General features: G+C 35.0%; 1 protein-coding gene across 1 annotated transcript in view; it reads left to right on the forward strand.

The window, feature by feature from the left end:
• Nucleotides 1-12639, forward strand: part of SRFBP1 (serum response factor binding protein 1) — a 67610-nt gene that overhangs the window by 20345 nt on the left and 34626 nt on the right. Inside the window, exons 2-3 of the mRNA XM_017807396.1 lie at nucleotides 2900-2988; nucleotides 3991-4063. Coding sequence (XP_017662885.1) covers nucleotides 2900-2988; nucleotides 3991-4063 — 162 coding nt within the window. The remainder of the gene's footprint in view (nucleotides 1-2899; nucleotides 2989-3990; nucleotides 4064-12639) is intronic.

Genomic DNA, 12639 nt, shown 5'->3' on the forward strand with positions numbered 1-12639 from the left:
AGAAATCCTTGAAGTGGTTATTTCCACTTACAATTTCAGATTTCCCTAATTTCCAGAAATCCTAGAATGTGTTTCTATTGATGGAAGAAATTGTTTGGTTTGAGTTTTGCTTGTGTTTATTCTTTTGTGACGTCTGAGTAGGTTAAAAATCCTTATTACCTGATCTGAAAGCACAGTTAAGTCTGACCTTGACTTATATTGCAGCCTTAAGTTTCAGTGCAAAGACTTCTTTTCTTGTTGTCTTTTCTTGAACTATTTAGAAAAAATACCTTATTATGAATAAATATTTGTTATTATTTTTCAAAAATCATGACTACTTGGTGGGGGGTTGTGTAGGTTTTGTTGTTGGGTTTTTTTTCAGTCAAGACGAAGTTGCCTCTCTCACTGTGTAACATAGAGACTAGGAGCCACCCTGGTGGTCTGAGCCCCATTGTTCCAGGCACATTGCAAATCTGAAGCTAAACTTTTTTGATTTCTTTCCCAAAGAGCTGACTGCTTTCTTGAGAACTTTATGAGTACTTCCAAGAACACAGTTGATGCATACTGTCCCGTGTGAAAGAAGTGACTGGATTACATAAATTGATATGCCTAGTCTGCCAAGGAGCGAATACCTTCCCTCATTCCTGCTGTCATGTCTATACAGCCTTCATTGGCTGGCAGCAGGGAAGGCTGGAGTTTGGCTCTTGTAGGCCCTGGAAACATGCTGTGTCTGTATTAATATTTCTAAAAAAAAATACATGACAAAATATTTTTGAGAGAAAGTTAAATATACTTCATGTTTGTATACACAGTAACTAATATGGAAGGTATGAGTTATTTAAATTCAAATATATTTGTAGCTTGTGGATGTTTTTAATGGTAATAAAATAACCAAACCCAACCTCCCCACGCTTTCGAAGAAGGCATACACAGTTTGCATCTGAAGTTCCAAACTTGTTGAGTGTATGTACTATCAAAGAAGTATTCAACCAGAAGATGCATTGTTTTCTTTCTTCCATTTAGAAGAAGATGTAACATAGGGAGCTGTGATAATTTCAATCTTACAGAAAGAAATGTCTGCATGCCTAGATGGCAAATGGTAGGATTTGTTCCTTAGCATGTTAAGACTTGAGCAGTGCTGCAGAGACTTGGCACAGGGTTCTTTTTGGCATATGGTTTCTTCTGTTAACTGAAGTAGAAATGCTTTTGTAAGTAGGCCCGTGTGCACAGTTATTTTCATTAGTGTGACTAAGGTAAGTACTGACCTCAGCTGTAACAATTTTGGAACAGGAGACCAATTTTAGGTCAGTTGTTCTTGTCCCAAAAACCTTCACCTTTACAATTCTCTTGGTGCAAATGACAGTAACACTGCTCTCCCTATGATTCCCCTCCTGGTTTGCCTTCCATGCTTTTCAGCTCCACGTTTCTTCCCTTTCCTGGCAGAGGTGAGGCTGCCAATCAGCATAAGCCCCTCACCGGGAATTGTTTTGCTCTGACTGATTCAGCCTTCAGTCAAGGCACTCCTGAGTACAGCTGAGGGCTTAAAAACTTGCTTATGTCAGTTACCTGAGCTACAAACATAATCAGGTGGGCAAAATATGTTTACCTTGTTTTTTTTTTTAATAAGTTATATAGCCTCATCTGTATGGTCTCTGCACAGGGTATATATACTAGCCAGGCTTCCCATGACAGGTGTGAAATACTACTCTGTGAGCTTTGAAGATTTATCTTTTCTTTTTTTTGCTCAAGTTTGATGTAGGTGTGTAGTACTAATATTCCTGGTGGAACTGACTTGATGGTGCAGCCACCATCAATCTGTTGTTTTGATGTTATCCCTGAGAAATTAGAAGATAAAGTAGAAATCTGATGTAAAGAACTTCCTTGAGAAAGAGTTACCAACTTAATTTTGAAACTTAACCCACTGGATAAATTTAAGATAAATTTGGCTTTTGTCAGGAAGACTGATTTTTTTTTTTTCTTAGTTTGTTTTAATATTTCATGTTTTCTAAGTTTAACTGTTAAATACAAAATCTTAGTAGATGTAGTAAAATATATATGAATAAATAAGGGAGAAGGTTTAGTTATTAAAAAGAAAGTCATTATTGACTCCCTATATCTCCAAAATATTCATCATGGACAAGACACCTGGGCTTAAGGTTTTCCATGATGGAAGTTAATTGCAAAAGATTCCAAAGATTTCTTTATCCTATCTGTCTAATACTAATTAGAATTCTGTTTCTTTATTATTGGGGCAAGAAGTTAAACCAAAATATCATGGTCAAGTTTTCTTTAGAACTGCCTACTTTGAAATACATTTTGGGAACAGTGACGGGTAGGATGGCAAGTTGAGATAGACTGTAGTGAGTTGGAAATCACTTGGATTTTCATTTTCAGCAAAAATGAATTTGAATGTAGAAAAAGAATTTCATATCTCAAATTCTGTTCTGTACCAAGTAATATTTACTTTGAGAGTTTTTCCTTTAATATTTCAACGTTTCATAATGAAAATGCCTTTACATATTATGTACCAATGGAAAAGTACTAGTGCTCTTTCACCAGGACAAACATAAGCAAAGTGAAGGCAAAAGGTGAGTCTTTTCAAATCTCTAGCTGAGTCTAGCTCTAAGAATAATATTAAAGTATGCCTAGTTAGGAATGTCTTGTCTTCTGTTTAGACCTCAGACACATTTTTAGGCTGTTGGTTGTTCTTCCTCAGATGTTTATGGAAGCAGTTTGATTTTAAGTGAAATCTGCATTCATTTGAACTGGGATTTGGTTAGTGAGGGAATGCACTTTATTTTCAAAAGTACTTCATTTTGTTGAACTAATTTCTAAAATTTAAGTTAATATAATGAATGTATTGTATATGGTAATTAATCAAGGAAAACAAACTTCATAATGTCTTCCATATTTCTGACAGGTTGTGAAGATGAGAAAAGATGTGAAGAAGGCCAGAGTCCTGACTATTCGCAGACTAACCAGACACATCGGGAAATTAAAGTTGAAAAAGTCAGTTTTAAATACAGTGTTCTTGTGAATCAGTGTTTGTAAATCAGGCAGTATCTTAATTGTTTTCCCAAAAATGGAGAAGTGGAAGAAAAATGTACTACCTTTAAAAGTTTAGGTATTAAAATATATAGATTGTGTTTGACTTACCTTTACATCATTTTAGATAGACTAGAAATACGAACTAAAGGCAGTTTCATATAGAAGAATTGGGAGGACTTTATTAACAGGATTTAGTGCATTGGAAGCTAATCTGAATCACAGAACCTTTTACAGCACTTTTAAAAGTGTCAGACCTGATCTTTTGAATTATTCTGCTGTTGAACTCAGATTGTGCAATGCTTTCTCACTGCAGTTGTCTTCAAGGTTCTGTAGCAAAAAACATTTTCCGTTGGCATAGATACACGGCTCATACTTGATTTTTAATAGTATTAATTAATACTTACATAAACAGTTAAAACAATGTTTTGTAGATTGTTTTTAAAGATTACTGGCCCCAAGTAGTTTACAATGTGTCTTATTTGAGGTAGTATGAGATACATCTGTTACTGTGTTCAAAGTGTAAATTGGGCATACTCTTCTCACAGTTTCAACAAGTTGTGCAGAATAAGACGCAAGCCCAACGAACTTTTATATTTGAATATTACAGATCCTAAAATGTATATATTTATTAATATGCAATATGTAATAAATATAAAAAATATATATATATTTGAGATATTGGTGTCTCCTATTGTTGATATTAATTGTGGTTTACCATTTCTAATACAGTAACATTTGTCTTTCATATTGTTCTGGTAAATCCTCAGTATTTTCTTCTCTGTTCAGAACAGCAAAAGCATTAGGTTATGTTCAGCTCTCTGCTAAAATGTTCATTTGACAACAAGGGAATGTGTTTATGCTCTGTCTTGTAATTTTTTTTAATTTGCTACTTCGTATTAGCCCATAGGGAAATAAAATGAACAAAGCCCAGATTTTCTTAATAAAGACAGTCTTCATTTGCAGGGGTTCAGAAGACTTGAAATTAAAGAACCAAAAACGAGTTGACAGATTAATAGAAGAAATCCATGCAATGAAGGTAATGCCATGTTTAGATATTTCAATATTAGAGGCAATAATTCTAGTAACTAAAAGCCTTATCTGTTTTCTTCAACTGCATTAATGAAACCTAAAGTATTTCTGGAGTCAGCTTGGACATTGCTGTCACACAACTAGAAAATTATGAATACTTGCATCTATCAAAGTGACAGTTTGAGTCTTAAACTTTCCAGGCTAAACATGAATTTATTTAGTGATCTATGGTGCTTGAAGTTTTTTTACTGCAACCGTTGAATGACAGAAATTAAAGTTCTTGTGCTGCTGGGGAGTATGGGAGGCATTTTGTGTGTCTGACAGTACAGTACCCTCATTGTCTGTTCTCCTAGCTCTTAAGTATAATGCTACTTTTATTTTACTTTCAATGTCAAAGTTCTATAGTAGTTTGAAATTTTAGCTGCAAGAGACTGGTGATGCTTGAGTCAGACCTTTTTTTATTTTCAGCCTTCATGTCAATTGATACAGTTTTTGTATCTGTTATGGTATGACATATCAGAAAATGCTTCAGCAATTTTATAACTTTGTAATGGTTTGTACTGATCTCTCAATTTCAACTGATAGTACACCAAACTGTGTGTTGAAAGAGGAGGTATGATTCCAGCCATAAGACTGGAGCACAGGAGTTGTGCACAGGCTGGTTTTAAGACTGGTTTTTTTCAGACAATATGGCTGGTTTGTTTGTTTCCTTGACAACTGTAGTGATTAGATCGCACCTATCATTGTGTGCTTTTTTGGATATTTTTTGGGGTTTTGTCTCTTCTTTTCTTTCCTCATCCTTGCACAGATCTTAGTCGTCCAAAACAGGTAACTGGAGAGGCTTCATTGACAAATTTAGATGTGCTTTGTGCCAGATTCATTAGATGGAATCATGGATTTTTAACATAGTACTTCCAAAATAAGAGTCCTCACAAACTAGTATGGGGGAAAATGGGCAGCACTATATTAAAGGGTAAATCACTGCTCAGGTATGATGGCAGTAATATTGAGGCATTCTGCTTTGCTGACTTACCATCAGCCTTAAACTTGGCCTTATGTTTGCTCCTTTCTCTCTTGTCTTTTTTTTTTTTTTAATGGCAAATTTATGTGTCTCGATTTCTAAGAGAATTTATCAAGCAATCAGGTGTGCTGCAGCACTGATTTCATGAGCCCATGTTTTATGGGGCTTCTGTGAGTGCTCTTGAGAGGGTTTCACTGCAAGATTCGTTCTGCACACATTACCAAGAGTCTTTGTTTTGTCCTTTATTGTGCTTTTCCTTCCAGGATTGGCTCATGCAGAGAACTTAAAGCCTACCTACACTCAAGAATGTATTGGCCAAGTACATTCATGCTGTTTCTTCAGTTGGCATGGTTAATGCAGGACTTTTAAGTGGTAACTTTAAGAGTGGTTTTCAAGGGAGAATAGATTTGTAATCTGGAGAGCTGAAGGCAAATCTGCTTTGAAATAGTTCATAGAAAAGGAGGAGTCTTCGAAGTAAGCAGCTGAGAAGGAGTGAAAACTCTCCCACTTTTTGAGCAGATAGGGGACTTGATTATCTGAACTTATAAGTTCTGCAAGCTGTCTTTATTACTAAAAACGATGCACCATTATATTAATAATATAGCAAAAAGGGTGGGTTACTTGGAGTTTTTTAGTCTTTAAACGTGAACAAATAGACACGTACTAGCTCTACAGTGTATTTGTTTCTTAGACGGAAGAAAAATTCTTCTTTCTTATGAATCACAACCTAAAAGGCACAAGTTGTTTACATATTTTTTCACCACAGTTGATTTCTAGACTAAGAGAGCCTTTTAGTGTTGGCATAGAAATATAGCTCATTCGGCATGGAGAAGGAAAAAGACAGCTTTCAAACAAACCAGTAGCGTTATTTGAGATCATGGAAAATTTTATATTGGTGTAACCTCACTCCCAGCAGCCTCTTGACCTAAGTTATTGATCAAAAGGTTCATAAAAAGCTCTTTGCTTAACCCAAATGGGTATTTTAGAATTTTTAGGAAAGAATGGACAGAATAGAAATGGTAAATGGTCGATGAAGTTGCAACTTAGTCTGGATAATACAAGCCTGCTCTTTTCTAGCACTTTCACTGTGTGGATCTCAAACACGTCAGAGGAGATTCAAATCCTTTAAAAACTGATGGCCTGTCTGTGTGCAGGATATAGCAATTGTTCATTTTCCATGTTACGCCAAGAAATCCATGAACTTCTCCTCACATGTTCTATGTAAGAAAAAATATCTGTCTTCTCTCATACTGAATGATTAGTCTTGAGGAGCTGCAAACTGCAAAAAGCAGTTCGGTTGAAAAGACAAAAAAACAACAAAATATCTACGCCAGCCAAAGTGGTTTGAAGCCAGAAAGTGGATATTACCCCAGAGTCTGACAGCATGTGTATTTTCAGGATAAAACATTTATTGAAATGGTTCCTTACAACTTCTGGAAATTCTTTATTGGTTGGAGGCATAAAGGCTTGCTGTAGGTTGAAGAAAAGGCATATTTGAAAAAAAAGGAAAATAGCACAGGTTTTTTTCTGAATTTTTCTCAATTGCAAAAGACACCTACTTCTAAACATGTATTTTTCTTCCATCAGTCAAGAACAGACCCAGATCTCCCTTCCCATTATCACATAACCAGGAAAAAAAAAGTCCTCTTGGGACTGTTGGCATCAAAAAAAAATCTTTGTGAAGGTCTTTATGTATTCTGATGACCTCAGAAGGCATGAGAGGAGGATTCCATTTTACAGGGAATTTGTTTTGAGCTTAGGGAAGAAAAACTGAAATTCTGGGGCCTTGACTGTTGTCTGTTTTGTTGAAGTTCTTAATGCAACGGCTTAAGTTTCTTTTACTCAGGAAAAAAAATCTAATGGGCTGAAATCCTAATCAGGGAGAATTCTTTGCTTTCTTAAGAATTACGTTTCTACATTCAGCTGCCTGTAAATCCACAAACTTTTTGTACTGCTTCATTTACGTGGGGAATCTGTTTCTTGGTTAACAGAGTGTTTCAGTATGGCTGCTGCCATTTTGTGAACAGCTGTTATCTTTCATACCGGCTATAGCAAAAAGAAGATCAAAACTGAAAAAATGAGTTGCCTGATGGCACAGTGCTTAGAGGCTGCCTGCACCTTAGCAGGACATATGAAAGAGCTACTGTCCTTCTGAATGAGACACAAACATGAACTTTCATTTACAAGATCTTAAGTTCTCTTTCTGCTGTGGATCTTTAGCAACTACAGTCTGATATAATAGGAAAGACAAAATGCTTGCTGTTTGATAACTCTTGTCATATCACTAGCTCCTGGGGATGCTTTTTTCCTGTCCTCAAGTAGATTCTAAACAGGCAGTGCTTACATAATTTCACTGTAAATACACTATTTCCTGGGAGTGGGACAGTATTAGATGCTTCCTTTTTAGATTAAATACTCTTCTGTATCTACTTTTTTTTTAATATGCTATACGCAGTCACACATGCACAGTTCTGCATATACTGAAAACTATATTAAGAAACTTTTTGTTATTTGAATTTACAAATAGTATATATTGTTGTATTATTGTTAGAATGACATTAATTTTTTTATTCTTTATATTTTCATTGTTAGAACTGGATAATAAAAATAACTTAATTGGCAAATACAATTAAAAATGTCTCAAGCACAACAATCAGAAGTAAACATTGTGAGAAATGAGAGCAGTTAAAAATTCCAGCTACGTGGATGGAGGAACTGGGTTAATTGTTTGCAGGAGTTCTCAAAGCTATTGGAATAATACACTGTTTTTTGAGTTCGGCTTTCATTTTGCCAAAACCGTATAAAATATTCATTTAACAATTCATGAAAGATGGGAAAAAAGAACAGTATGATCCTTTCTAGTTCTTCTACTACGATACTGCTTTTTTGAAATGTAAAATTGTCTATACTTACAGGAATTTCTTTACTTGTTTGTCAGGCCAGTCAAAATGGGTTAATTATCCATGGCAGAGTACTTCTTACCATATTTAGGAAGCTATTATATTTTTGAAAGCTTCTTTACACAAAAATAGTGGATTGTGTAATGATTTCTTAGCAATATGTAGCTTGTCTTGAATTGTTTGTATTTTTTTAACCGAAATTAGGTCTTAATATAACTTTATCATTGCTTTATAATGTAATTAGGAGTAGTTTTTGCCTTTATCTTACAATGAAACCTTGGCACTATGGCAGGTGTTGCTATAGCAATATTGTATTTGGAGGATGCCCATTAAGGAAATATAGACAAAAGGTAATTTGCTTGCAGGAAAAAATATCTTCCAGTTTTCAGGAATGAGCAGTAGTTGTTTGCAACCATTGTTAAATGTCTTGGAAAGATACGTTCTCTCTCCTGAAGATTGTCACTGCAGGAACAGATAAGTTAATACAATGCAGGTTTTTTGATACACTTAAGGCACAATATTTATCACAGGATAATGAGTTTAGTATGAGAGCTATGGGAAAAAATAATGCTTTAAGTTATTTTCTCTCAACTTTATATTTTAGCAAGGTATAAACAGAAGTATAGTTGAGTGTGAACTCCATTATTAATGTTTTGGAAGCCAAATTGTTTTATAAAGGTAGAGCTTCAGTCTGAAGGATGTTTTCACAATCTTTGGCCTTGGGACAGCAGTCGTCCAATTTCATGAAAAAAATACTGATAAGGGTGAGAAGGGCCTTTTACTCAGGACTGGGTTACTGATCATTTTTATAGTACGTCACCTTAAGGAATTTGATAGGTCTTTCTTTTAGAATAGTCTTTTTTCATGGAATTTTTGTATCCTGAAATTCCAGGCTTTTTTGAAAAGCATAATTTTCTTCTACTGGTAGTGTTTTCTTTTTTGGTTAATGCTTTCATCCTCTGTAGCCTGGGTTTCAGCTAACGTCTGGCTATAAAATTGTCTTAAATAAGAGTGAGGACTAATACACTTTTTTGTAGTTTTACTTTTTCTTTCTGCTAACATGTGTTTCCAACAAGTCTTGCATGTTTTCTTTCATAATAGATAGCAGACTGTCATCTTGATCTTATAGAATCTTTAACCTCTAATGATTTTTGAAAGAGTAATAGAAAGCTCTTAAACTTTAGTGTAATGAGCTTAGGAACAGTCCTTGATGCTTCTCAATGAAAAGATGGAGGCGGGGTGGTCCAGCTTTTGCAGTGGGGTAGGCCAGATGCCACTGACAGACCCGTTTCAGGGGAGGAAGAAGAGGTAGAACTCAAAGTTATTCTGCCCTCCTTCAATGGAGCAGTTCAGCTCCTTGCTTTGGCAAGTGTCTGACTTTTTATCCATGCGTGATGCATTTCTCTGCAGTGTTGCAGGAAGCTTGGGGCTTTTGGGTGGTACATTGCTCGGGTGTACAAGTGCAAGAAGTCAGGTGCTGTTAGGTAATACTAAGATTTGCTGCTTGTGCTGTCAATAGCACAAGCATACTTTGCCAGTGGCACTATGCGGCTCTCTAGGTAATGTATGCCCTAGCAAGGAGGATTATTTTTGTTAAACTATGTCTGAATATTCATTTAGCAGCTGTCTCAGATTATGTCAGGGCTGACGTAGAAAGCTCAGGAAACACAACGTTAAGACCACTTGATGTAATGCAGAAGAAGATGGCACGGTAAACAGTGTGTTCCTGAGCCCAGACATGAAAAGGAAGTCCACAAAAGGTGGAAGCAAGAACAGACAGCCTGAGAGGAATGTAGGGACACTGCCTGAATGCAGACAGAGTTAGAAAATACAAAACTCCAGATTTTCAACTAGTGAGGAATGTGAAGCTCTGCAGGAATGGACTCTCTAGGTATACTGGGAACAGAAGTCAAGCTAAAGGAAAGTAAGAGTCCACAGCTCAATGTGAAGATTGGAAAAGGGTGAGATGTTTAATGCTTTTTTTATTGATTAGTAAGAGTGGTGAAGGACTGGCTCATGAGGAAACTACATAAATGTCTTTTCAGTATACCTGCTTTACTTGAATATTCCTACCTATCACCTTTCTCTGACATGATTCTTAAAATAGTGAGAAGGCAGGTTGGTATACTCAGTCACTGGCTGAGTTCTATTCTTAATCTTCATAGAATTTCATGTTCTTTTCACTGATACATTGCTTACATTCATATTTATGCTAAAATGAGAAACTCCATACTTAACTGTTTTTCCAAGTCAATCTCCTGGTTGCTTCTCTGGCAGAGTCAAAATATGTTAAATGAGCAATCTTAACAATCCCAGCATAAGAAAGCTGTAGAATATGAAACATTTTTTCCTAAGTAGCGAGCATAAAAATACTTAAAATTGTAAGAAAAACTGAAAGAAAAATAAGGATGGGATCTTGTATTGTACAGTTTTCATTTGGAATGAGAAAATAACCTGACAGCCATTCCTACTGTTTTATTTCATTATGGTAACAGAATTATTTTTAATTTTTTTACACCAAAATACTGCTCTGGATTGCATTTAAAAAAAAAAAAAGAAAAAAGGACTGTGCTTCTTAAATATAAAAATCAGTAAAAATATCAGCTTCATTTTTGAAGACTTTATTGTTGACAAGATGCTTAAATAGAAGCAGTTATCATGTATTTTCTTTCATATGTGCTAGATTCCTAGTTACAAAGTGGAAACAGGTCACAAAGGCAGCTTTTTGTTGGATTTGAGACAACTTAAGGAAAGTATTAAAGTAGATTCTAAGTACATGTTGTCAACTATCTTAAAAGTATGGTTTGCAGATGAAGCTTTTTCCTATCAAGTCTTGTGTAAGAATTTTACTATCTTATTTTTTTTTTGGTAAGGATGTGGAATAAGCTATTTTCACTTTTTAAAGAAATATGGCTTGCAGATGAAGCTTCATCTCCTTTCTGAATTCTGCTTAAGTATTTTTGTTGTTTATTTTAATAAAGAGGCACCTTTGCTGTAGTAAAAAAAAAATATAATGCAATCCATATGCCTTAATGTATGTGAAAATGGAACAGTGACAGCAAACCAAAATGCTTATTATTATTCCGGCAAATGACAGAAGTGTGATCATGTTTTTGCACTCATTTTGAAAATATTTATGCGTATTAAAAATAGAGGGGTTTTTTTTGTTGACATCTTTCATCATAACAACATGTATTTCACTTTACTGCATCAGCTTGGACCTTTTTCTTAACCTTCTGTGTAATTCATGAGAACCTGAAACAGAATGTTTCTGTTAGTACTACATGCCTTTCCTTTATATTTTGACCAACCATGCTGAGGTGTAATAGTAGTTGCCAGATAAGATGATCCTTGTGAGATCTCTGAAGCAATTCTGATTAATTTCTTGCTGTATGACAGCTGGTCTTTGTATTTAATTTATTCTGGAGAAGTTATGAAGAATATCTCCAGTAAATAGTAAACACTTTGTATGGTGGATCAATATTAGACTGTCTCAATATCCTTAATCAACTGTCCTTTTTTATCTTCTTTCTCCTGAAGAAAATTCCCACAGAAATTAGATCTTTCGTTCTTCTCAGATTTAAAAGAAACTCATCTTTAATATTGTGGTAAAGGTTTTATTTCTTCTAATTGAAGGGGTTGGGGGGGGGGAAAGAAATCGGAGACCTACTGTAAGTATCTTTATGGTCACTTGGAAACTAATTAATTCAGAACTGTGACTGCGGATGCTATGACTCCTTATTCCAATTGATGCTTTTGTGTGTAGAATCTTATTTCCCCCATGGCTGCCTCCTGCTTAAATAAAATATAAAGTCTGTTCTGGGAATGTAGTAGTAATGTAAACATTACTTCAGTGCTGGATAGACTCATTGGCACTTTTATTAAATATGAGTTTAGTGAATACATGGATGAATAGGATAAGGCAGAATAATTGTACCTTTAGTAGATGAAAGTCATGCCTTGCAAGTCAGTGGGAGTTCTTTGAAGGATTAAATACCCAGTGGATGTTGCTGATTGAGTCTGTATATTGTTTTAAATTTAAAAAAAAAAAGCAATTGTCCAGCTTTCACTGAAGCCTCTAGTGGTTTTTTGTGGTTTTGTTTTGGTTTTTCTTTTTTAAAAGCTGTTCACGAATATAAGTTTTCTTCTCTTAGTCATAGAATTAAACATAGAAAGTGAAGAGAGGAATAGATGCTTGGCTTTTGTAGTGTTGGAAAGCTAACAGTGGAGTTTTGTGCAGATCAGTGCTGGAAATGATTCAGAAAAAGAGAATGAATGACAGAGCTTGGTGATTCCAAAATTTCAGAATATTGAAGATACTAACACGAAAACACTACAGAATAATATTACAAAACTGACTAACTGGGCAATGAGATGACTAAAGAAATTCAATGGCAATAAATGTGAAATAATATTTTGGTGGTGGTGGTGGTAAGGTTAAGGTAAGAATTAGATTTACAGTAGTTCATTTTCACTGGATCAAAATTGGCTATTACCAATAGGTACTAGGAAGTGGATATAGGAGTTACCATAAAAATCTGTGAAAATGCCATATTGCTCTTGTCTTCAGACAGAAGACAGTCTGTTCCTATTAAAATCAATCATTTTACCGTATACTGCATAAATCATCTTTGTGTATGTAAAAAACAGTCAAAACCTAGT

This window comes from Lepidothrix coronata, unplaced genomic scaffold, assembly GCF_001604755.1.
Source record: "Lepidothrix coronata isolate B3197 unplaced genomic scaffold, Lepidothrix_coronata-1.0 Scaffold18, whole genome shotgun sequence".
Classification (NCBI taxonomy): Eukaryota; Metazoa; Chordata; class Aves; order Passeriformes; family Pipridae; genus Lepidothrix; species Lepidothrix coronata.